The sequence below is a fragment of the Anabas testudineus genome, chromosome 10 (genome assembly GCF_900324465.2).
Source record: "Anabas testudineus chromosome 10, fAnaTes1.2, whole genome shotgun sequence".
In the NCBI taxonomy this organism is placed as follows: domain Eukaryota; kingdom Metazoa; phylum Chordata; class Actinopteri; order Anabantiformes; family Anabantidae; genus Anabas; species Anabas testudineus.
The window spans coordinates 5,061,837-5,088,782 of NC_046619.1; the positions used below are offsets into that span (position 1 = coordinate 5,061,837).

The following is a 26,946-nucleotide window of genomic DNA, read 5'->3' on the forward strand; positions in this document are numbered from 1 at the left end:
CAAGACCCCAGTTTTTCCATTGCGTGTTGTGTTTTGCAGTAAGCTGGCTGCAAATGTTACAAACACCACTAGCCAAAATTTTTAATGAACCCATGGAGCTAACATTAGTATAATTTGCCTAAATCTTCTAGCAGCAGTTGTCATTTCAATAAATAATTAACAGTTGGCAGCTGGACATGTAAAGGATAGTTATATCTACATATATGTTAGTTTGTGTCAAACAAAAGACCCATTGTTTTGAATGTATTAAGACATTTTAGTAGTACTGTAGTTCTGCCGCTATTACAATATCATTGCCATGAGAGAATGGAAAGTTCAGTTATAACTGTTGTGTGGATGAGTGCTTTACTTTCTCATTGCTCAATTTTTGCAGTTTCACATGTAATTTAATACTGCTATAGATAGTGTTGAAGTCTCTTTGTCTTTCTCCTTTGTCTCCTGCAGGTCAGCCTACCAAATGACTCCAGCTGTGTTGAAGAGATTCTGCGGGTATGTTGCTTGGGCACACACACAAACACGCGCCACAGAGTAATTGCACTGATTATCAGCTGTTTTCTGTTTGCTCACAAAGACCTTTGTGTGTCTCCCGAGAGTCTGATTTTAGGAAGAAAGGACAGGGGAGAGAAAAAAATAAACAGAGTGAATAAAAGGCGCAGGGAGAGGGAGAGAGAAAGAAATCTTCTGGTGATTACACAAGTTTTTGTTTTGGTAGAATGACTTCATGCAGAACTGTTTTTCCACAATTTTCTCCTCTCCTTTAACCTCCTTTCATCTCTATTTCCCTCTAGTCTTCTCTTCTCCTATCTGCATGTCATCAAAATCACATCAAGCAACACATTTTTTCCACACACTTGGCCATTTTTCCTCTTCTGTCCTCTCCTGTCTTTTTGTTTTGTTGCTGTGTTCCTTTAAAACAATGTCAAAATAGAATGTTTTCCCACTAATCGTCCCAGAATTCAAAAGATTTGCAGCTATGAAGACAAGGTCATTCTCTGACTGCTTCATGTCAGGCTATCCTTTCCTCTCTCTATTTATCTCTATTGCTCCTTTCTCCTTTGTCATATCAGTCACTGTGCTGTCTCTTTCCTTCTATGTCTATCTTCCTCTCTTCATCCTTCTCTGCCCTCTGTCATTCACCTCTCGCTCCCTTTCACAAATCAATATGCTGGCCAACAGGCTGTGTGACAGATAGTGTGCTGTGGGCTGCATGAAAAGCCTTTGTCAATAATATTGGTGAGCTATTGAATTCAGTCTGTGGTTTTTAGCCGTGTCAAGTGGAAAGATCAGGGAGTTCAAAATGTGAGGTGAGGTGAGTCGGAGCCGAGGCCTGCGGTTCATTTTTCCCTTTCTGTGATGGCACAGCTACAAGTCGGTTGTCACAGAAACGTTGTTTTGGATGTTTTTACAGTTCAAGGTAAAAGTATGTATCACAGATATTGTGCGCAGCAGAAAAGCTCCTGAAACTGCCTTTCAGTCTTCAATAGACTGTGCTGACTATAAAGTACCTTAAGATATAACGAAGAATAACAAGAAATCATAGTTTTTCCCATAGACAAATATATGCTAACATTTTAGCATATGATACTTACATATTAAAAAGTAGTATTATGTGAGATAAATAACTAGCAACTCAGGGATTCCCTAGAAAGTTTCTCTCCCCTTTGTTCTCTCTACATTATCCAATACATTTGGGGACATATTTAGGATCCTATGTATACCATGACTATTGAAACTATCACACAAATTAGTGCTATGTCTCTGCATTTCTGTTGCCATCATTCCTTCTCTGCCTTCACATACTTTGTTGAAGTGACATTAACAAGAAAGTGTAGTTTTGCCTCATGTCTGCAAAGACAGAGGGGCATCCCTGATTATAAGATGATCCCCTAAAACTGGAAAATCACAGTGACATGTGGGCCCGTGTTAATGTGACAGACTGAGTTAATCACACACAATGGCAGTATTAACACATTTAGAGACACACACGCACACACACCCAAATACATGAACAGATAAGTCACACACACCATCAGGAGTACCGTCTGTCAAAACGCGGGAACTCTTCTAGGAGGGACATGATGATGTCAGAAAAGAGTTGCCTAGCAACGGACTGTATGTCGTCAGGCCAAGTACGTCACGACTGCAGGAGGACAAATGCGCACACACAGATAGACTAAGATAAACTAGACTTATACTTTCCGTACTATTAAGCCGTACAGGTCACTATACACACTCCCTCACACAGTGTCAAACATATGAAAACATGAGTCATCTGATGAATATGATTCATCCACTCCAGAGGGGGTGCTTTATAGGAAATTGTGATTCAGTAACCTTTCGAACCCTTTGACCCAGTGACCTGCTGTATGGCAGTTGTGTGCATGTGTGTAAACTCTTAATATGATGTGACAGACTTTAATGACTAAAAGTGATGTTGTTTTGTTGTGGACAAAGTAAGTTAAAGAATTTACCTTGGTACAAGTGACTAAGAGTGTCCAGAGTTTGTGTGTGTGAGATAGAGGGGGGTGACAGACAGGTAATTTTTCATATAACCACTTTGCTTTGTGAGCAGATTTCACCCTTACACCATTATATTTCCTACAGAGAAACAGCCAGTACCTGACAGATTATATAGGCATAGGACAAACACAAACACATACACACACGCTTATCTTGTTAACTAATTGAAGCTTCTACACATTGAGAACCAAATTCAACTTAGTAGAATGTGATTAGAATAATGGAAAAGGGATGCTGCTGCTGCTTAGTCGTAATGCAGTCGACGGGAGCCAGCTTTTATTTTGGTAATTCAGCAACTCTTCGCTCTCAGCACACGGATCTCTAGTGTGCCACCAATTCCCCATGCCCCTCTTAGTTTATACTATAAGTTATATTAAAGTCCACTCTGATGGAGACAGTTCAGCACAACCTTGATTGAATGCTGACTCCACTCCTTTACATCAAAGTTGTTGTATACGCAGTCCCTTTGCTTAAATTAGTTTAGCTTAAGTCATCATAAGTTATTCACCTGGTACTTTCCATATGAGAGCAAATGCACATTTAGTGTTAAATGTATGCTTTCCTTAGTTTGGGCTAATGCGACAGAAATGCTGAATATTATCATATGTTATATATATATGTATACATATATGTGTGTGTGTGTGTGTTTTCAGGAGATGACGCATTCCTGGCCCCCTCCCCTCACAGCCATACACACTCCTGGGAAGGCTGATCAGACCAAGTTCCCCATCCCAAACAAGGTTAGTATGAGTTCTCTTAACCTACCAAAGTAAAAGCACATTATCCATTTGCATTAAGGCTTAATCGAGCAAATTAATTTTGCCTTGGCAGCTTGATAAGGTGTGCTTTATTAAATGTTATGTTTATCTTCTATACTTGAGCCCTGATTATATCTTTTTCTTTCATTTGAGGATGAGTCAGTGAGTGGTGAAAAAAAGATGAGACAGTTCCCAACTGTGGAACAGTTCACAAACCTTCACTCATACTCCTCTGCTTATTGGTTGCTTGTCATAAAACTAACTGCAGGCTGTCACTCAAACTCTTCAGTATACCAATTAGATCTGATTCATAAATTCAGTGCGGCAGTCATTGCTGTGGTAAAATCTGACGACTTTTACCTTATTCTGTGCAGTGACTCAAGTGGCAGCCAAAAGTAATGTTAATGTTGCTTGTTTGATTATCCTCCTCATTTGCAGTCTGCAGTTGTGCTGAAGTGGAGAGTGAAGTAAAAGTGCTCAGTATATGTTTGGAAATCACTTTCTTAAAATGCACCCTTTATTAAAAGTTTACATGGCATGCAACAAAGTAAAAGCTGCAAGAACGTCACTTACAGATATTTAGTCTGAAGCAATTTCAGGGAAATTACATCGTAGTACCACCCACACTGTTGACAGGCAAAGTTTTTGAAGTGAGTTGCAGAGAGGACAACAGTAAACAACAAAAACGGAGACAGTGAAAGCAGAAAAGAAAGAATTGCCACTTTAGAAGATAGATGGCCTCTACACCTGCTCCTATAAGAAATATGACACCTTGTAATGTAAATAGTGGGGGTATATGTTGCATTACCACCAGCCTAAATGTTATATTGAACATTTATCTCAGAAATCACAGTAATATTCTGACTAAAACAGCAGGTGTTTTTTTTCCCACATTCATGAATCACTGCTAATATGCTAAACACCTCAGTGGTAGTGATGTTAAAAGAAAACGCAGTGTAAACACAGAGGCAATAAATCTGACCCAGTAGTTAATGAATTAGGAAAGACTGTTCGCTTTCAGCCCCCAGCGCCACACTAATCCTGCCAGTGAGATTTAAGAATGAGCTGAAGTGTGGACGCGGGAAGATGAGAAGATCTGAATTCTGTGTAATGGCGTCGTTGTACTGCTGTGAAATCAATAATGACATCTGTTGGTTTATTCATTCAGCTCATCTCCCAATGGCTTTCTCTCTCCCACTCCCCTTCCCTCTAGGAGTCGCAGCATGTGACCTCAGGCTACAACACCCAGAGTAAGTTTCCCAGCGTCAACACTCACACACGCACATGCTCTATGATAATTAACAGCGGAGAGCCCATAAAGGCACATACCACCCAGAAGAAATGTGAGAAAAGCAAATGATGCTTAAATGAAATTATAGTCACAGGGAGATGAAAGTTTGAAAACCTTTGCTTTTTAACTTTTATGTTGAAGTGTTTATCCGAACATGCAATTACACAAGTGTGATTTTACACACACACACACACACACACACACACACACACACACACACACACACGGCTCAGGTGGTTTGATTGATCGTGCAGCCTGTAATTTATTAATAATAACAAAAAGGATATTTATCTAAGAACCACAGTTTGTCAGTCAGAATTTAGACGTAGTTACTAAAATACAGCAAACCTCGATTTGCTTCCATGCATAGACAATTACAAACTTGATAGATGAGTGGAATGAAGTGGGTTTATAAGGTGCTCAGGTGCTTAGAGGAAGGAAAATAAACTTTCACAACATGTCATATTAAACTGCAATGTTGATATTAAAGTTACGTTCATTTTTAGCAACTTATGGTATAGTATTTCGTGTAGATAAAATATATTATATTGTATAAAATGGAAATACACTTGCACATAGTTTAGAGACAAAATTATCCAACAGGAAACTTGTGAAACCCTTGAGTTTACTTTTACATCTCATGTTCTGATTGATATATGACCTACATCTGAAAGTCAATGCACAAAGGAAAAATCAAAACAAACTTGCAATCCAAATGACGACATATTTAAATACAGAATAAAATTGTATCTGTTTATTGAAGATTTTGACTGAACAAATTGCTTTTATGTAGGGTTAACTTACATGTTATATTATTTTCATGTTCATTATGTATTTATATACTTAATTTAATTTTAATAATTTTAAATTAGTTTAGTTTAAATGTTGCATTAGTGTGATGCTTTTAAATGTTTTTATTAATTTTATATATTTTATTCTTGATAAAAACGCCTTTTCTTGACTTTAACGAACTAATTAAAATAATTTATCACATTAAACCAAAAATCACCTAAACCTTCTGATTAACTTCTTCTTTTACTAATCCACATCTTGTAGTATTTTCATATGTTTGTAATGTATATTAAGATGAAGTATTTGTCAGATTATACTGCCAAATGTTTCTCTCTGGTGTTAAAGGCAACTCTGGATACTAAACGTCATGTTCCTACTGTATGCATTTTACAGGAAACTTAATCACTGGCTGGATTATGTTCCAATGTCACATATATTTATTAACGGAAGCGTAGTAGCAAGCAAAAGGTTGATGTGGTTGATGGGTGTTCAGAGCACATAACTGCCGCACTAGAAACTCCACTTCAACTCCACAGTGCCAATTGAGGCAATAAAAGCACTTTGGTTAAGGTTAGGGAAAGATGGTGGTTTTGTTTAAAGGTTGACAAACAAATTGTGTCTGTGACATAACAAGTGTTACATTTTTCTGTGTAAAGTCAGACCACAACATTACAGAACTTCAACCAAAGGTTTCCTTTAGCATTAATTAACAGCATATCCTCATTAAGTTTTCTCATCTGTCTGTAATTGCATTCCTGACAAAAGCATACTTGTATTTATAGTTTAGTGTTATAGAAATGTAAATTTTAGGAGACAGGGTTAATTAAAGGAAGAAATATGACTGCAAAGGGCCAATTGCAATAGCACTAAACAGGAGTTTAATGTTTTCCAGTGTGACAATAGTAATACATATTTACAGTGATTTGAATCTGGCTCCTTGTCAAACACTAATCAGTGCAAACACACACAGACACACACAACACCCAAGACACAACACATAACAGGGATATTTAAATGTTCTCTGTTGTGTTGCAGAGCGATGTACTGTATCAGCTAACAAGCCTGCTGCTAAACCACCAACTGCACCACAGAAGTCGTGAGTATCTCTCCCTCCCTCCCTCCCTCTCACACACACACACACACACACACAAACAGCAGATTTCTGACCTGCTGAGTTTGCCTCAAGGTAAAATTAAGCTTGACTCTTGGATGAAATTCACTGCTGGTAGAAGGAAAAAAAAGATTGTGCGGATCAGAGCGGAAAAGTGCAACTACATTAATTTAACGTGAGCCAGGAGCACACTGCAACATCTCTGGCTGCAGCCCACTCCACTTCACTCACAGAGCTGCACAACAGGATTCATGGCAGGGTGAGATTGGAAAGGCAGAAATCTTGGCTTGTAAATCTGCCTCACAGCCCTGATTTATCACGTGCTTGACCACAACAAGCTCAATGATTTGTTTTAGAGATCGACAGTTTGTTAACCGCCTCCCCTGAACAATGATTGCCCAGTCTTAGCTTAGCAACTGTAACTATACAGTTTTAAGACTTTCCAAAATCAAAATCACTAGGGGAAAGTTGTAAGTTCACCTGCTCACACGCAAGCTACAAAAGTTCTTCAGTATGGTTGAAAATCAAGAGTCTTATCCGAGTATTTACCACTGGTTATTACATTTGTATCATTTGTATGTATGAAAATACTGCTGTTGTCTCGGATATACCAAATACTGGATAAATGTGGTATCATTAATGCAAAAACTTATATTAGAGGTGAGTGCAGTGTAAACAGGCAGAGGTTCACCTCTGGCAAACTGTCAATCTGTTCATCTGTTTAATTTTTTCATTGCAAAATTATAAGACAACTAACTCCCACATACTCTGCTGGGTTTTGCTTGAACTCAGGATCTCCTGTTTACTAGACAGGCACTTTAACTTTTAACAGCACCTCTACCAAGGTTTCTTTCTTTTTTGCTGTTGTTGTTGTTCAAAAACACCATAAAAACATGAATCTGCAGAAAGAGTCTCACTGAAAATCTTAAAATCACATCTCTAAGATAATAAGAAGAGAAGGGATGTGAATTGATCGTAGAGCCACATACACATAAACTCACAGTGGTCAGGAACAGGCCTGTGTAGAGGAACAAGTCTGTAGAGATTTTGCACCAAAAGCTGCAAAACCAGTAAACATGATAGTTGTTGCTGTGGCTTGGTTTTGTTAATTTGTCAGAGTTGGAACATTGAAAAATATTTGGGCTTTTTCATGTTGCCTATAAAAATGGTGAGGAGTTTTGCTTAAAACCAAAGAATGTTACGCTGATTTGTCACAGTTGCAAAAAGGGTAGAGGGGGGAGCAATTAGCTATTAGCTTAGCTATTCCTAAGAAACAGTTCATAGACTCAGCTCAAGACTGATATTGATTCTTCTGGCATTTGCAAGTGCTGTGGATTAGTTGGTTAAAGTGCCTGTGTTATAAAAAAAAGTCATCATGGGTTCAAATTCCAGCAGTGCCTCAGTCAGATGACAGTCCATTGTCAGTACTTACAGTAGAGATCTGCCAAAAAAACAAACACACACACCTTCACTTTAAAAATACAGTTTCACTTTTAAAAAAAGGTAATAATATGTTTATGATCTTCTTAGTCAGCTCAAATCAAACAGTTGGTGAAACTTAATGGAGGTGACGCATGAACCACTCACTTGTTCCATTGTTTCGGTGCTTCATCATTTCACTTCATAAGAAACAACTCAGACCTTAGAGCAGCTGTTCACCTGAAATACAGCATTTATCAGAAATGACACAGGTGTTGAGGGATAAACCCAAACCTGATATGTGTGTTTAATATCAGAATATTACCGAAATCCTCTTCTAGACACAAGTATGACTTAAACAACAAAACAGTTTTTTCACTGCGCCAAATGTTTTCTTGTTCTCATTTAAAATCTGTATGCATTTGTTGAAGGGGATTTTTGCTCCACTGTCATATTATCCATTAAGATTAGTCCTACATGACAACTCCTGCCTTATTAGCTCTAGTGAGGGTTTTCAAGTGCAGAACACAATTCATTATTTATACATTTGATGAAGGCTAATTTGGGAAGAGGAGAGAAAATGTGTCAAGCACAGTGTCCAAAAATGTAAATGTAAAAAGACATGATGGCCAAGACGATAATGATGCAAATACTCTGCAAGTTAAGGAGAAGTAAAGGCAGCTGTTAGTTAACAGTACTTGAACTGGATGATTTGATTAATGTTCCAGGACAGCATGCAAACTCTCATTTCCTGCTCTTTGGGTCCATGCAGCAGTTAAATAGTTAATTATATCTCCATTAGGAAGTTGTCTGCTGGAATGCACAGCTTTTTGTGGCTTATTAGACTATTTTGTTTCCAAAGCCGATAAGCCTGTTTCTTTTGATTACTATTGTGTGCCCTGAGGTGTAGTTTTTTCCCACTGTGTATTTAAACATAAATGCTGCTTTGTTTATTAGGGTGAAATAATTGTTATTGGTAAAAAACAATGCCTTGCTTCCCGCAGCCATTAGGCTATTCTTTGTTTTTACTATGATGCTCAACAGCATAAAATGTCCAGGATAATGAATAGGTCTACCTTGTCTTATTCAAAAGTAATTGTGCTGTTAAAACTAATTGCTGTATTCTTTGCAAAATGTTTGCTACGTCTGACCATTACAGAAAAATCCTCCAATAGTAATCGTTTTTAAATACACCTTACTGATCTGTTAGAAAAGAAACCTCAAAAGTCAGAGTTGAAGCATCCACTTTGATATTTACTACACTAGAATAATACAGCACAGAAGTAGTTCAACCTTTATTCATTCCTCTGACATTTCTACATTTACAAGTAATAATAATTCCTAACATGTATGTCTTGTAAAATTCACTAAACAAAACAGTGTGTACATTCAGTGTAATTACTTATATAACTAAATAAACACAGTAATCCTTCAAAATACAATAAACAGTCATGTTAATTGATGTACATATTAGAATCAAGGATACAGTAAATAAACATACGGCACGAAGTAAGTTAATCTGTCACTGAGAAACACACATATAATTAGGGATACTGATAAAGCCTTAACTAAGCAATCGATAAACAGTCAAATATATATTATATCCCACTTTATATCGTTCCATAATATTTCTTTTTAAACTGATGTACTGTCTCACACTCATTTTTATTTCATTCTGTGATCTAACTACTGACACATACATATTTCATACATTAACTCTAACTTTATGTTAAACACATCGGAGCAAGAGGCAGAAAGGGGCCAAATTAAGACTGTGAATTGAACTGTAAAGACACTGGCAGAAGCGTAAGCTTGTTCTCTAAGGCAGCAGAAGAAGATTTATGTGTGTTTTGCTTTTGCATTCTGAGTGCATATGCATTTAAAATTGTCTATATCATAGTGTTAGGCAATTAGTCATTAGCTCATTGCAGCTATAATTTTCTCTTGGAAAATATTAACATAATCTCAGACAAACTTCCACAAGTAATGGAGCTCTACTTTAACAAATGAAAGAGCTTATTTTATGAAGGCAATTAAGAGCATCTGCACCTTGTAGAAATGTGATGCTGTGCTTTCTAAGCTCTGCATGCCATGGATGCTTTAGTCCGTAACTCAGTTATATCCAACTGCGTCTGTCCTCATTGATGCCTCTTCTCTCTCTTGCATTTTATTCTTCCTCCTCTCTCTATTCACTTTCCATTTCCCTCTCTTTATCCCCTTCTGTCTTCCCTTCCCCATCATTATCATCTCCATCTCACACACTATCTCCCTCTCTCCATCTGTCCTCTTCTTATGAAATAAAATATGAATCCATTATTCATTCATTCAAACATATCTATCATCGCCGCATGCTGCACTGTGCCCCTTATCTGCAAAGCTTTTTCTTATTGTGCTTCAGTTATTCACGACTTGTATGGTCCCATCTGAAAACACCACAACGCTGGGGAGTGTTTTTTAGTGGTGCAAGCACAGACAAGAGTGGTTCGTGAGGCAGTAAAAATCCCTTTAGGGGATTCTCCTGTCATAACAATAGCAGTGGCAGCTTAAAATAACAGTAGTTTGTGTGGAGGGTTTATATAAAGCAATAAAACATGGGAACTTGCCAATACACAGCACATAAATACTGAATAATTTGTGTGGTAAGGAGCAGGTGGTGCCATGAGGGAGGTCATGTTATCGACTGTGTCGTGTATATCTTTTTCATAGCCTGTATACATCTCCTTATATTGTTTGAATTTGACCACAACAAACAACCGCAGCTAATACAAAAGAAACACGGGAACATGCAGGCTGACTTTCCAATCAGAAACACCTGAAATATTCATACACAGGCGTGACTGAGAGACCGATCCTAGCCGAGCATGTCCTCTTTGTTTCCAAGGAATTCTTGGCTGTAGGTCAGCGCTTGTCATTCTGACAGTTTCCAGGTGAAAAAACAATCTGGCTGCGCTCTCCAAGTTCCATAAGCTGAACATCTGGTAATCAGCAAAGTGCTCCATCCACTGTCCACTTCCACATTTCCCATCATGAACCTCCAGCGCAGCTTTTGCAATTAAATTAATCCATTCTTCAAAAGGAATATGCAAACTAATGTAAGCAGACAGGAGGTCATGGTTGCAGTAACATGTTCTTTTGACTCTGTGCAGAATGTTGGAGGACGACCTGAAGATCAGCAGTGATGAGGAAGAGGCAGAGCAACAGGTGAGCTGCTTCTTCAGGCCATCTAGTCATTCATGGGCTGTATACCCGCATATAACCCTAAACTGAAATGAACATAATTGAAAGCTCCTTTGAACTCCAGTCTAAAAGTAAATCTACATTGAATCTGCTTAGACTAAACTGCCACAGGTACAAACATTTACTTGAAGCATTTTCCCCCATTTAGAAGGGTGACACAATCAAACTTCAAAACTGAAACTCTAACTCTAACTGTAAATTCAGGCTAAAACAAACAGTTAAACATTAGTGAACTTGTGTCGTAAAAAGGTTTAGGATTTAACAGCTGGTGTTTTGTGGTATAAACACTTGTCTTTCATACAAGTACCTCTCAACCACCATCAATTCTAGGAAATATCTTGTAGGACTGGAAGTTTAGAGTAGATGGTTAAAATGTATATATTGTGCCAGTTAAAGTGATCGTTATCATGAAACTACACAAAACTATGCACACTTGGAAAGGCTTTACTTTTTGTTCTCTTTATAACCTCTTTACAAGTGTTTTGCTTTCATTTCCAGCCACCAAACACAGGAATCTTTAGTTGTGCCATTCAAAATAATGGTTGTTTGTGTGTTGCAACGAGCGAGTAAAGTTTAGTAGTACTAGCCTATTATTATACATACAGTGATTTCACCATGTGAGGTAGAAGAACCACTGAACCACAAACCGTTATCATTCAACTGTTACCTGAATCATGAAACAATGATGCCGACATTTCCACAACTTCTTGTGTGAGTTTCCAGAACCGCCTCTAAATGGACATTTAATAGACGTAATGAATTAAAATAAAGTTTAAAAATGAAACAGGGAATTAATTTTAAAAAACTCTATCTTTTTGTCATTTTGCACATTTTTATTGCACATTTAGTTTTGTATCTCTTTGCAATTGTTTTGCATCTTTCAATTTCTAATTGGCTTATAAATTGATAAGGTTATTTATTCAATGTATTATAAAGATGTATATAGCATTTTATAGGGACCAAAAAACCCCAGTAATTACAAATAATTACCTATTAAAAAATGTAACGTTTTAAAGGCCATACCTGCAGGCTGGGAGATCATAGTCTGTAGGTACGTCCTTTGAATCAAAGGTTGTGTTTCTTTTCTTTCAGTTTGTTAGACTGGGACACATGAGTGGTGGATAGTTGTCCTGCTCGTCTTGTTCTTGTTTTTTCAGTATGAAAACTGGCATGGTGGCCCTCTCTCCTCTAATCACTATCATCATGCACTAATGATGCCAGAGATGAGTTCAAAGCAGTCAGTGGGGGTCGCGCTGCTGCCCCTTCCCCCACTGTGCAGAATCAGTGCTCATGAGTTTCTGTTTTCTGTTAATGAAAAGATACCAATTCCTCTCATCCCCTTTAAACTGGCCTTCTGATTGTATAATTACCATGATGGTAGATGTTGTAATTATAAATCATGGCAGGTCATTTATGGTGCTTTTAGTTATTATAATTATGCTGAAAGTAGCTCTCCTAATCACGGATAGTGTGCATGATATGTTTTAGTATTAAGATGAATAGACAGGATGAAATAGGATACAATAACAATTCCTGTATGAAATATAGATTATTTTTTCTTTTGTTTGTTTCCTGCTGTATCAAAATATGTACCATTGAACCAAAATGACAGATTTGGTCACACTGAAGACACATCCAAAACAAGCGCAAACGTCCATTGTTTTCTGTTACTTTAACAGGCACAGGGCAGAGTCCTGATCCACACATTGAATTGTCAGCGCACTAACCTGACCAGAGGCTGTAGGTGGTCAGTCAGTGCAAACTTGTCATCCAATGAGCAGAGATGTGAGAGGTCCTGGCTGAGTGTAGGCTGATTAAAACATTTACATAAATATATCTCAGTAGATGAGGTGATAGCTAATTTAGCCACCCCCTTGGCTTCTTCAAAACACATTTGACCATTGTATTGGACCTTTAGTTCGATATTACAGTATTGCAGCATTCTAAGATCCATTAAGTACTTTAAAAATAAAATATTAATAAAATAAAAATATCTCCAAAGTTAAAACTTACTTTAGTTTTCCTTTAAAGAATTACTTCAGCATGTGAAGCATCTCCCGCTATAGCATGGGTTGCCACATACAGTTCAGTCCACACAGTACACTACAGTGCAGTCTCTGTATAAGCACTATGGCTTTATTGTGCTACACAAAACTAATAGTCCTAGAACATACAATAACTCTCCTGAGAAACAGCTTCTTTTATGTACATGTTCAAACGAACCTCTAACAAGAGGATATTGAAAGCTAGCGCGACAATCCAAACACAGACCTCCTACAATGATTTCAATCTGCCAACTACTACAACTCCCAATCTATTTTTGATACATTTATATATCAGCATGACTAGTCAAAAATATGTGAATGCTTCACAGGAAGAGGAAGGAGAGATTTCAATATAAAACCATGAATTTAACCCATGCCAAGAGATAGTTGTGAAATTAACTCAGGGGACTGGACGTTGGAAAATGTTCTGTTTGTTATACTGTACGTTGTGTGGGACTGGGAGCGTCTAAGAATTGTGACCTGTTCTTCTAAGTCTCCACCACACCATCTGTCTCTGCACTTTTATCTTGTTGTCCGTTTCTTCGTGACTGACTGTGCAAGACAGACATGGAGAGTGATTCAAATAAATAAAGAGCAAAGTAAGAAAGAAAGCAGAGAAGTGAGTAAGTTAGTGGGTCGCAGTGAAAGACAAAGACAGACCAGACAGACTGATAACAATGCAGACAGGAGGCGAAGATAAAGAGAGAAAAGGAAAATAAAACTGGGCAAGAGACAAAGAGACAGAGTGAGTAAGATGAAAAGAGAGAGCGAGAGAGGCTGAGATGAATTCTGTGGCATTTTTCTGTCCATGCTGTTAACAGGCTTATAGCAAATGAGTGCATGGTGTATTATCAAGCTTTTATAGCCCGAAGTAAAACACAACACGCACACATTCATAATCAAATACACAGACGTGCATGTATTACAGGCGTGCGCCCATGCACACATATAAGCACATGCAGCATACCCATGGAGACTTATACTCGCAAGCACTTACACCAGCAAACACATAAATATAAACAGATGCTGACAATTTCTCTCTCTCTCTCTCTCTCCCTCGAACACACGTACACACAGGCACACACTGTCATTAGTATGCTGTGGCACAGCGCTGTGAGGGCAGGAGAGGAGTATGATGAATATGTTTTTGGCACAGAGAAAAGAGATGAAGGAGAGGAGGGAATTGAAAGAAAGAGCAGAGAAAAGAGGGATGGAGGAGAGAAGGGAAAGAGGAGAGGAAACCAGAGATAGTAGGAAAGAGAGAGATGTTCCTAATGACTTTAGAAGCTGAGAAAAACAGCAACCCAATTACTGCTGCAGGACTGTCCTTTGTCTCTCTATCTCTCTGCGTTTCTCTCTTTTCTCTCTCTGCGAGCTTTGTGATGACAGATCACCTTGGTCAGAGCAAAGGCAAGCTTAAAAGCTCTGTCTTTATATAAAAGTACAGTTGCAGCTGGTGAGAACGTCTGGCACAATGGACAACCTGCTCACATAGTCAGAGAGCTGCAGAGAGCTGTTTGTCTACATGTGCATCATACTCCATGTATTGTTCTATGACAACATTACAACAACAACAGTAACATTAAACTTAAGAAAATGTTCCAGGACATGTACAGCTGTGTAATCACAGTCATACAGTAACTGAAGCTGATCACTTCAACTTGATGCAGACTTAGCACACGTGTTACTAACAACTCAAGTAATGACTTTGTTCTATTCAAATGTTCCATTAATGAACAATAACGAGTGCCTGTGACTTAAACAACTACATTGAGCATATTGAGAGATTAGTTTTACTATGCTACTTTTATACAAACCTGTACTTGCTCTAACATGTCAAAAAGCCTATAAAACATATGTGATAATGGTAATTGTCAGGCTAGCTTTATACTTTGAATCAATTTAGTTGCTTGACTCCCCTTTACCAGCTTGTAACATCTGGGTGACATTGTCATTTGTGTGTTACACATTGCTGTGTGTTACTGTGAAGGAAACACACAGTGTCAACACTGAGTCACATTACAAAACAGCTTAGGTAGATATTGGTGAATGAGGTCCTGTAATCACACTATGATTATGTTCTGATGCAACATCTTTTTTGTATAAATGAAGAACTGAATGAACAGAAAGGAAGTAGTTGAAGTGTACAGAGAGCGTAAAATGTGCAGGGCTGATAAAGCAGCAACTTGAGTTTAACTCAAAACAACATAATACAAAACCTAAAACCCTAAAAAAATAAGAAGCACTAATATGACATTAAAACAGTCAAACCATAATAACTCATATAAGAGCAGGTAAAAACTCAGATGGATACAATAAGAGTTACTATAAGCTTATGTATAATCTTTCATTATATTATAAAACATTAACTGGTTGCAACAACTTTTACTACTTTAGTGTATTTGTGGTTGTATTTCAGTTTTATAAAAAGGTCATTTTTAGGAGACAGGGTTGCAACAGTTAAGGTGCTGGAATAAAAGAAACAATGCTGAAAAGTGTTCCCTGTGTGAAAGTTAAATGTTTTGTCAATCAATCCATACCAACCTGGAGTAATGTTTTTTATGAAAGGGTCTGCATCCTTGAAAGTGTGAAACTGCACTGCATGTATGGGTGTTTGCAGAGAAGACAAGTACAGTTTTTAACATTTGGAATGATTGTGCTTATTTTTATTGCTGATCTTTGTATTGTCTGCACATTGTAGGTAACTGTTTTCATGCAGGAAGTGTGTCTAATTGTGTTATTATCTTTATTGTTAAGGTAATTCTAAATTTAGCATCTCAGGATGTGTCTGGTGGTACAATAGAGGTATAGACTACATTGAACAGAGTACAGAAGGCTGTACAAAAAAGTAAAATTGTGCAGTCTACTAATCGGACTTGAAACAGAGATAACCTAAAGTAGAGGGTTAGTACAAAGTAGAGCAAACAAGAGTGAGTGAATTATAGGCATCGATCAGTAGGTTCAAATGTTAATACATGTGGTGAAAGTGACTACATGGTTTCAGAACATTATTCCTGACACAGTCAGATGTGTGAGTATAAAAGTCATCAGTGGACTAACTGTGTTAAATCCAACTGGCAGCCAATGGATGCTAAAATTCGTGATATAGAGTCTCTTTGTTTGGAACTAGTGAAAACCGACCGTCTGCTATGCTTTCAGTAGTGTAACCTATATGCAAGAGTTTCATCAGAAATTCAGGATTTTGAACCCGGTGTTCAGGTGTTAGAAATGCTTTATAACGTCTCTCACGCAAAGTAAAGCGACTCAGTATAGACAAGCGAAGAATTCATTGTTCAGTTACTGTTCAAGATGGTGCGGAGGTGTTTAAAGCCTCGTTAAAATTGTATCGCAGGGCCTGATGTGCAACACTCCGCTGTCTTGCACCCACATGAGAAAGAGGGAAGACAAGGATGTGGAGATTTTGCAAATAAACATATACACACACAGTCATACACTGAGCGCTTTATGTCTCAGAAGCTTTAAAGGTTTGAATTATCTCGGCTTCGGTAAAACAGCTTGTCCGCTTTGTTGTTACAGAGGAGATTGTGTGAATAAATAATGATTAGGTTGTTCTTTATTTAAAATCCAAGTAAAGCACCAGCTGGCTAAATATATTCACACAGAGATCATCTTCATGAGCCCTGCAAGTCTTCCAAAGCCAAAGATCTGAGGAGGTTTGTTGTTCTAGCCTGCAGCTACGCATCGATCTATCAGAAACTTCACTGGTCCAGTTAATCACCTTATTCCTAGAGCGAGGGTGAGAGAGACAAACAACAAGCCAGAGGCGAGAAAAGGGCCCTGTTTTTGTTTGAGTAATTCATTTTAATTGTGGGGCTTCAGTGCTTAAAGATGAATTAATGGCTGATATATGCAGAAATTGAGTTTACTGTTTTTGTTTTGTTATTCTAATTGATGTAGTCATGTGCAAAATTGACTCAGAGTTGACAGAGGGAGGAAAAGAAGATGAGAGGGGCGAAGGAAGGGGGAGGAAAAGCTTCACTGACAAGCCTAATCACTCCATTCTTTTACTGAAAGGAGAGAAAGTGTGAATACAAATAAAAGAGTGAAAAGGGAGAGGGCAGGGAGGAAACAAGCGAAGATGGGGGTAAGGAAAAGAAGATAAAGAGAAAATAGAGAGGTTTTCTTTGATGTCTACTTTTTCTCCTCAACATGAGGAAAGAGAAGAGGAGACTCTTTACTTTCAAAATAATCTTTTTTTCTTAAACGTTTAAAAAACTTCTTAATTTACTCTTAAATATTTATGACTTTTTCCAGAATATTAAAACTAATCTTGAACGTTACCGTATGAAGCTTTTTTTTTTTTTTTTGTAAAAACATATGAATTGTTGAGAATATTATAAATCATTCTATTCAGTATAGTAAAGTCTTAATTTGGCTGTCGAGTGCTTAAAAAATGTATCAAATGAATTTCATGCTCTTTAATTAATCAATCTATCAGTCTTTAATTGCATGTATCATTTTTTGTATTTCAAATATTTAGATTCAAATGATTGTGGCAGATGCATCAATAAAAAATTAGCATAACATTCTCTTCAATGTTGGAATCATAACCATTTTCTTCATTGACCATATGCAATAGTGACCACAACAATTGAAATTATGACCTGAATATATGCTGAGGAAATAAATTCAATAATGCTGCAGCAAATTGAAGAATTCTTGATCCATGTTCTATTCATGGTGCCAAGAAGCGTCCTCTCGTCTGTCTCCATCCAATTACAAAGTCACTGTGGCCAAGAAGTGTTACAGTGACACACTGGCCCAAAGTGCACCACAGAACATGATTAATCAGCTTTGATTTTTTAGACATTATTCTTTCTGTGACTAATTAATGATAATGTGTCTGTAAGATTTTAAACCTTTCTCTCGTGTATGTGTATTGACAGGTGTCTGACAGCCCAAAGCCAGAAGCACAGCTCTAAGGTAAGACAACTAGTCAAACTCCAAGTTGTGAATTGTTATTCACAGTGGCAAGAAAAAGCCACATTCATAAAGCAAAACATATTCTTTGGACGTCTCATGTGTGTGGCTCTGTTCAAGTTGTTCCAAGCCTCTCTATTGGGTTGTGGTCTGGGCTCTGACATTGCCGATTGACCAAGGTGGATTTTGTTTTTCTGAGGCCATTCTGTTGTGGACTTGCTCTGGTGTTGTTCTGTACTTCTACAGAGTTTTAGCTGACGTACAGACATTCTCACATTATCCTGAAGAATTTTTGTTACACTTGGGAATTCATCTTCCCTCAATCACTGCAAGCTGGCCACGTCCTGATGCAGCAAAGCAGGCCCAAATCATGATGTTTCCTCCACCATATTTTACAGTTGGATGATGTTTTCATGATGATATGCTGTGTCCTTTTTATGCAACATGTTGTGCTGTGTGTTTGTTCCAAATAGTTCAATATAGTTTAATAAGTCAGTCCGCATTTTGCCATATACCGCTGTGGAGAAATGTGCTCTTTGCAAACTTCAGGCGTGCAGCATGTTCTTTTTTGGTTTATTATTTTAGGCACATGATATTTGTTAATATTCTTGACTTAGATGAAGATCAGATCACATTTTATGACAATCTTGTCATATAACCATACTTCACATACTTTTCTTGCCACTGTATTTATTTCTATTATAGCTGTTCACACATTAAACATTGGACTGGCTTAGAAAAATTTAATTATACATTTGTGTTGGACATTTATCTAAAGCCTTGTTCTTGTGTGTCGGTGGCCAGTGCGTCTCTGGCAGAGTCTATAAAGTCAGTGCAGTCAGTGTGTGACTTTCAGTATCAGCCAATAACAGGCTATAATAAATGTTCTTTGCCCTGAAACATATAATTGAGGCAGCTATGGTCTGCGTTGGATGATTCTCTAGTCTTTTTTCTTCAGTTCTTTGTTGAAAGCACTGTTAAGGTCAAAGATGTTGCTGTGACTGAGCCCAGAGCCAGTGACATACTGTAACTCTCAGTGGAGGTGCACAGATGCATTATTTGTCCTTTAAATCTAAAGGATGAAGGGGTGACGGTCGCTGATGCTGTATAAAGGTTTAAATGTGGATCCAAGATTTTTTTACTAGGAGAAGTAATGTTTGAAGGTTATTGCAGCTCCAAACACTGTGAAGCTTTCTGGAGGTGTAGTGGCTCTAATTCACTGAAACATCTGTGTGGCAGGTGCCCACTTGACAACCTCAGTCACCAGTCTCCAATCACACACTCAACTCTGCACCATTTAAAATTAGGCAGCAGATGTCCTCTATACTCACCCTACTACTATAAGTTAGGACATAAATCTGAATAGTACTTTTTTATGCTGACCTGGGGTTATGATTCAGAGGATGAAATATAAATAGTATTATGCATAACGATACAGGGTCAGCGAAAATTATGTCCTCAGGCCTCTTCCATTAAATGTAGTCACTCTATAGCTTAACCAAATTTAACAGTTTATCCAAAAACAGAGAGCATATGGTGAGCATATGGGTAAATATCAAGGTTGATGTGTTGCTGAAACATTAAGGTTTAATTGTGCAGAACCTTCCATTCAAATATGCTTTCAGATATTTTATTCATTTTGCACATACATAAATAGAATTAAATGTATGTTTAAAAGCAATACACATCATGTTTGTTGGCACCCTTGTAAAATGCTAAAGATGTCCAGATGGTTAAGTAATAAATTACTGCAGATGATGGTCAATGACTCAAAGTGAGTGAAAGTGTGTAAATTGTTGTTACTCTGTTTTTTTTATTTCTAAGTCGCAATCATCTGGTACAACAATCTGCAGGAGCCACTGTTGTGTGTCTTGGACAAGTTTCTTTAAAGCTACAATATACGACTTAAGCTAGTGCTAACATTGACACTTAAAATTAATCACTATGGTTCACCAGTAAGGCTGTGTTTGTTGTGTTAATCACCTAATTATTTGTGTGATATTGTCCTGCTGCCTCTCACTTGTAATCCGAACTTCAGGAAACAATATGAACAACTGTAGCTCACCTCACCTTAAAAAGATCCCAGGCAAAACTTTTGAGCTCTGTGGTTCCAAGATGATGGAACGACCTACCCACCTCTGCTCGCTCAGCTGCCTCACTCCCAACTTTCAATAACTTCTAATAACCCAGTCTTTCTCTGCACTTAAAATAAAATCTTGCACTTATACCCCATGAAACTGAAACAGGTCTTTCTAGAGCACTTTTCTTTAGTTCGTCTCCTTGGCTTAGATATGTGCTTGCTTTGTACCTCACTTGTAAGTTGCTTTGGTTAAAACCGTCTGCCAAACAACTAAATGTAACTGTAACTGCCAACAATACCTTCTCTCATCCCCATCGTATTTAGAGGTGATAGAGTCCATTCACACTATTTTTAAAAAGTAAATTTATCATTCATTATGATCTTCTTGTAACATCTTGGGGAAAATATGTCTCCCAATTAATCATTAGAACAAATGTTAGTTGCATTTGTAACATCACAGAATATTGGAAAGAATTCATGTAAACAGCTGAGTTCGGCACCAAAATAAATTTTTCATCTTTTGCTTGGAATGTGTTGCAAAGCCCAGACTGGTGCATAAGAATATAAGAATCTTTTATAAATGAGGCTCACTGTGTTCACAGTCTGAGGGCATTAGTATGCAAGTCTGGAGTGTTACTGCGTGTGTATGTGTGTGTGTGTGTGTGAGCGAGAGAGAGAGAGAGACAGACAGCAAGAGAAAGAGTGTGTGTGCCGTGTGTCTGTGTGTGCCCCAGGCCATGTGTTACTCTGCTACCGCTAATGAGCCCATTCACTCTGCAGCCCAATCTACTGAACACCACACACACACATCCGCAGGGACGCTGGGACCAGAGATGCTGCGAGCGATCCACTGGCTATATCCCCCATGAAAAGCAACACACACACACTCTCACCCACACTCCTCACACCATCCATACAGACACACATACATTTTTTTAAATCGTTGCACTGACAACCTCACCCACATACCAATCATTATTCTGCCACCCCCCCCACACACACTATCCATACCTCCGCAGTGTATATTATACTGCATCATTTTTATTTTACTGCTCTGTAATCTTGAAAATCTTTACACTGCCTGCTTCCCTGTTTTTTTTATTATGTTCTATGTGCATCTTTCATAATGAACAGTATACCCTGGTGAGAGAAAAACTGCCTAGAGGTAAATGGATTTGTCTTAATCATTTTAATCATGGTAAACAATACTAATGGTAATTAAAGTACTAAAAGTAACAGGAAGTAAGAGTAGTATTGTTATAGTCAAGAGAGATGAGTGTGCATTCAACATCAATAATAAAAAAGGTTTGCTGATGCAGGTTGTCAACTCAGTGCCCTGTGCTGTGCACCAACAGCAAACATAACACAATGTTTTCTGGCATAAGAAGAATCTAGTTTACCAGTCAGTACCACTGATAGCAGCTAGTCTGTTCAAAGGGTAACACAACAATACGAGTGGATGCAAACTAGACACAAATTGGCTCTGGGCAGCACATATTGAGGTGGACACATGACAGCGCGAGTTTAAAATATTTCAACTTGAGTAGAAAAGTTGTGCTTGTACTGAGGCTTTATGGCTCCAGTTCCTTAACATAAAGAGACAAGAGGAGAAAGAAACAAAGGTAGAGAAAAAAATGGGAAAGAAATAGACTTTGAAGTATTTGTTATCTGTCTGAGTGTCTTTTTTATTTTAGAAGGAAGGAAATTATGGGAAAGGTCACTTGAAAGCATTCACGTTGTCAAACTGTTCAAGATGGCAGCTGTCAGTCTTCTCAATCATTACTGGTTCTCATTGCAGCTGTTTTGAACAATAAACACTAACAACACAAAAAAGAAAGAGACAATAGCTACATTTCATTAAAGAACATCATACTACCTAGAAATCAGATTGCTAAAAATGAAGCTGTTAATGCTTAACTGTACAGGAGCTGTGAGGATTAATACTGTAGTTCAATCTGTATTATAGCCCTAATTCTATGAAATATTTTAACCCAGTGTCCTAAAAATTATGATTCTTTACAAACAAGCTGAAATCAGAAATACATTTTGAGGGGAACATAATTGTAACTGGATTAGGTTTTCTGTTAATATAATGACATATTATGTTAATGACATGTTGCAAGAGGAGGTTATAAAAAAATAGAGCTAATAAGCTATGTTAGCTTAGACTCTTGCTCTCTCTTCCATTGCAGGGCATCATTGTCAAGATGGTTTGCTGTTCCTCAGTAGTGAAAATTTGTAAGTCATATATCAGCAAAGTTAAAATTGATACAAACAATATATTTGGCTCTAGTTAAGTATATGCACTGACATTTTTTGATTTTAAATGTTGCTATTAGGTGCTGGCATGTTTTTCTCAACATATACTGGTAGTTTTTACAATGGAGTGTTTACTTCTGCACTTTAGTTTGTTTGGCCTGGTGAAATCAGTATCTATTAAAAGTCTATTAAAATCATATACCATAGAGACCATTAAAGTGCTGTCTCAGTATTTTTTAAAGCAAGCGAGGCAGCATGTAGCTGAGTTGGTATAGCAGTCATCTACAGTATGAACCTCCGAGTCAGTGGTTTGACTCCCAGTTCCTTTTGTCCACATGTCAAGGCGTCCTGGGACAAGACACTAAACAGCCATTGTGACACCATCATCTACTGCAGCTGTCTAACAACATTTCCCTTTTTTTTTCATTCAGTGGTGGTGATAACCTTAAAGCAAAAGGCTGTATGGGTAAAATATCAACAAATGAAAGTCTTTACTTCATAGTAAGCTTACCCTGTAGCAATACCCGAGCAGAATAAATGTTTTCTTCATTATTTATGTATCTACAATAACTAAAGTTCAGAAATACCTGCTGAAAGACAGATTAGTAGTCTCACTTGACTTGTCCTGTAACGTAAATGTCCAGAGGTGAGAGAACTCATGATCAAGATCAATAACACAAACGTAGCAAGGTTTGAACGCAGACAGGTCCAGCTGTGTGGACATGTCAGTCAGCTGCATCAAGTGTGACATTAGTTCAAAGTAAAACACTTTTGAACACAATGACACAGGTGGTTTAAGAGCACACTGAATCCCCCTGGATTCTCTTATGACAATTTATGGCAAGGCACCAGCCATGGCATCAGCATAACAGATTTTTATACCAATAAATAAAACTTTGCTTGAACGTTGGGCGGCTGTGGAACAGGAGGTAGAGCAGTCATCTACTAATCATGGGATTGGTGGTTCAATTCCCAGTTCCTCCTGTAACATGTCAAAGTGTCCTTGGGCAAGATACTGAATCCCACGTTGTTCCCAATGAGTCAGGTCAGCTGCACACTCATCGTTGTGTAAGTGTACAAATGGGTGAATGGGACACATGTAAGGTACCAGTAAGGTACAAAAGGGATATATAAGTGCAGACCATTACCATTTTACATAATAAGTTGTACTGAGAGCTTTTGCTGATTCCTCAAATATTTAACAGGCATTTGTGGTAAACTACTACACATAAATACACATGTACACATACTTTACACACAGACACACATAGTGTATTCGGTGTGTTGATGCAAATATTTAGTTTAATTCAGTACAACTTTATTTATCCTGTAAGGGCAAGTAAATACCACAGCAGGTCAACACGTTTATCATATGAATGGTATTTTTCCACCTTCTGGGGCAGTTAACATGTTTGCACTAATGCTTTCTCAGTGGTCAAACACTTTATATATGTTATAGACTAAGTAACAACTGCAATAATTCAGACATTGTGTCATATTACTCCAAATATCAATAGGTTTACACACAACCTAGATTCAAGAACACATGCAACTGTGCACAGCAACACACAAACACCAGAGTGTGAGTGATTGAGGGAGAGACAGAGAGAGATTGTAAAGCCAGCTGTGCAGTGGGAAGCCCTGCCAAGTGGAGGGCAGAACCAGCGAGCTGAAGGCTGATGATAAGATGACAGATGAACTGAGCCCAGATGGCCTCCACATCTTCACTCCCCAGTCCCACAGTACAGCAGCAATTCTACATATTTTCACTCAGTCGTTTAGTTATTTTCACAACCCACCTTTACCTGTGATTCAGCTTGTTCCTCCTGTCTCACATTCACTTACATCTCAGCCATCTGCTCCATTGTCATTAGAGGTCGATCAATTCAGATTTGCAGCAAAAGCATTTGGGAGGAGAAAAAAATGCTGTAAAAGTCTATTGTCTGTTGATTGGCCTCCTTATGTTCAATTCATGCTGGTTAATTAAAGGTGATACAGTCCAAAATGAACCATACACTGTAACACAGATGGACCCTGGAGAACACACAGAGGAGTGCATAATGATCCTATTGCTAATATCCATTTCTTTTCTACAATCATGTATGAGGAATAGGACACTATGTTTACATTATTAACAGGTCTAACAGGACAGTCAGTATGCATTGAAGTGCATACCATGAACACAATGCAAAAGAAAAACCTTTTATAGCACACAAACATTACTCCACAACAAACATCTGTAGAAGTGTCTTATATTCAGGGTCATAGTCAGGAGTTTAGAAAAGACAAGGTTAAAAATTCAAAAATCTCACTACAAGACCGCACTCACAAACCTCCAGTAGCTCAACAAATACACTTTGAAGATAATAGCAAGTATAGCTGAGGTTAAGTCCAAGAGGGAGACAAGAACCTTTATGATAACAGATTGTAGACAAGATATTCACTGAAATCAAGGTCGAACATGAACAAGTCTCTGAAGAGGGGAACTACTCCTCAGATCCAGACTCAGGTGTCCAAACAGGTGAGGATAAAGAACAGCCATGACATGGCTGATGAACTCAAACTGTCTCCTACAAATCACATTCATCTACTTTTAATTGGACTATTTAATTGTGTGTTTTTCTTACCACTAAGGTGTTCAGGGTTAATGGTGGACATATAAAGTGCAGGACAACACTCATGTCATTATATAGATTTTTTAATATAATATGTAATATAATTTTTACCAAGCCAATATCTCTCTCTAACCATCGGTTTGAGCTGCTTTAATACAACAATAACAACATTTACATGTCCTAGTTGCCAAATAAAATACATTTTAAGTGAACATTTTGCAGACATTTTCAGTCTAGTATAGCCATTATGTGAATTTGCATTATAGCCATTAAAGATAATGGCTATGTTGACTGAACCTGACACATGTTTGTACACTGGCCTCAGTGGTCATTGCTGTAGCTATGTACTCACAGAGTTTGAAACAATCTACTTCAATTCTGACCTTTCAGGTATCTCTGGCTTAATGTAGAAAGACATTATTTGCTTTGCTTCCTACCAGGTCTCCATTTTAACTTTTTTGACAGTTGTAGCCATTGTGAAGTCACTGAGCAAAATGTCGGCGAAGATTCTCCTTCATCCAGTGGAAGTTATCTGGAAGTTGAGTCATGGCAACTGGACTGCCTGCTTGTTAGGTCGAAAGATTTCACTACTATCCATGTAGCTTCTTCAGTCTGAAAGATAGTTGGTTAGAGACCACAAATGTATCCTCCAGGTTTAGTTTCACTCCACCCCTGGCCTGAATAGGCTCGTTAGGTGAAACAATGAAAGTGTAGCTTCTAGCTTAGCTGAAGCCTGTAAGTATGTAGGAGTCGCATGGATCCTGTGAGGCCCACTGGACATATCAAACCAACAGATCATTTTGTCAAAGTTGTAAGGCTTTCATTTCCCTGTTGTGCTTGTGATTTTATCACACAAATAAACAGATATACACCAAAGCCTCCGCTAGAGCCTGAAGATCTGACAGACTATTTTGTAAGTCCTATCTGTGTTTGCGACGTTGACACAGGCATACACACAAGAGCTAGAGAATGGAAGCTCTGTGTACTAAATAAGCAAAAGATTTGTACCGTTATTTAAGATAAGAGCAGAACCTGTAAGAAACACAAACCCACACGAGGGATGACACCTTGCTCTGTGACGTGCAGGATTTCATCTGTAACAGTTGTGTATATTATAATATAGTCTATAAAATATTAACACATTTTACATCAGTTGAGTTGTACATCCAGAGTAAAAGGTAATGCTAAAATCTGAACAAATTCACTGCTGGATGAAGTTTATATAGCTTAACTTCTACAAAACATTATGAATCTAAAATAAAAAAAAAAAAAACTAGTTTGTCAGTCTGCACCAGCTGGTGTTACTTTTTAATTTGGCACCAACTATGGCACTAAATTATTTTCGACAGCTGATGGCTGATTCCTGAGGAAAAAAAGAGGAAAGTGAGCCAGATGTAATGCTTTCACGCACATACTCGTTCCCTTTCATCTTGTTCCTTCAAAACATACTGTTTATGTAGCCAGAATGAAACAAGCTAGAGAGCACTCAAATGAAAATCCCATTGAGAGGAAAAGACCTTTCCCTAAACTTCACATGGCGCTAGATAAACAGAAAACATAAACATACTGTATCACTGTAAGAAAGAGACTTGTCTCGTTTTATTTTTTGGCAAATGAAGGAATGATGTGAAATATCATAAAAAAGATTACCATCCAGTTTATTAAATGTGTCTCGCATGACTTTGTTTATTACATACAACCCATTGGAGACGTTCTCTCATCGAGTAAAAGAGACATTTCATGTTACTGCAGACTTAAATCATTCATTCTCCTATGTGCTGCTTCAGGCTCGGGGCTCTGGGCTCATTTATAGCAATACTCAGCACTCACAGAAACTCCATCTTATCCAGCATTTCCAGCACTAATGAATAAAGTGAG

General features: G+C 37.8%; 1 protein-coding gene across 1 annotated transcript in view; it reads left to right on the plus strand.

The window, feature by feature from the left end:
• Nucleotides 1-26,946, plus strand: part of aff2 (AF4/FMR2 family, member 2) — a 138,891-nt gene that overhangs the window by 67,307 nt on the left and 44,638 nt on the right. Inside the window, exons 5-9 of the mRNA XM_026357616.1 lie at nucleotides 445-489; nucleotides 3,174-3,260; nucleotides 4,492-4,528; nucleotides 6,397-6,457; nucleotides 11,038-11,092. Coding sequence (XP_026213401.1) covers nucleotides 445-489; nucleotides 3,174-3,260; nucleotides 4,492-4,528; nucleotides 6,397-6,457; nucleotides 11,038-11,092 — 285 coding nt within the window. The remainder of the gene's footprint in view (nucleotides 1-444; nucleotides 490-3,173; nucleotides 3,261-4,491; nucleotides 4,529-6,396; nucleotides 6,458-11,037; nucleotides 11,093-26,946) is intronic.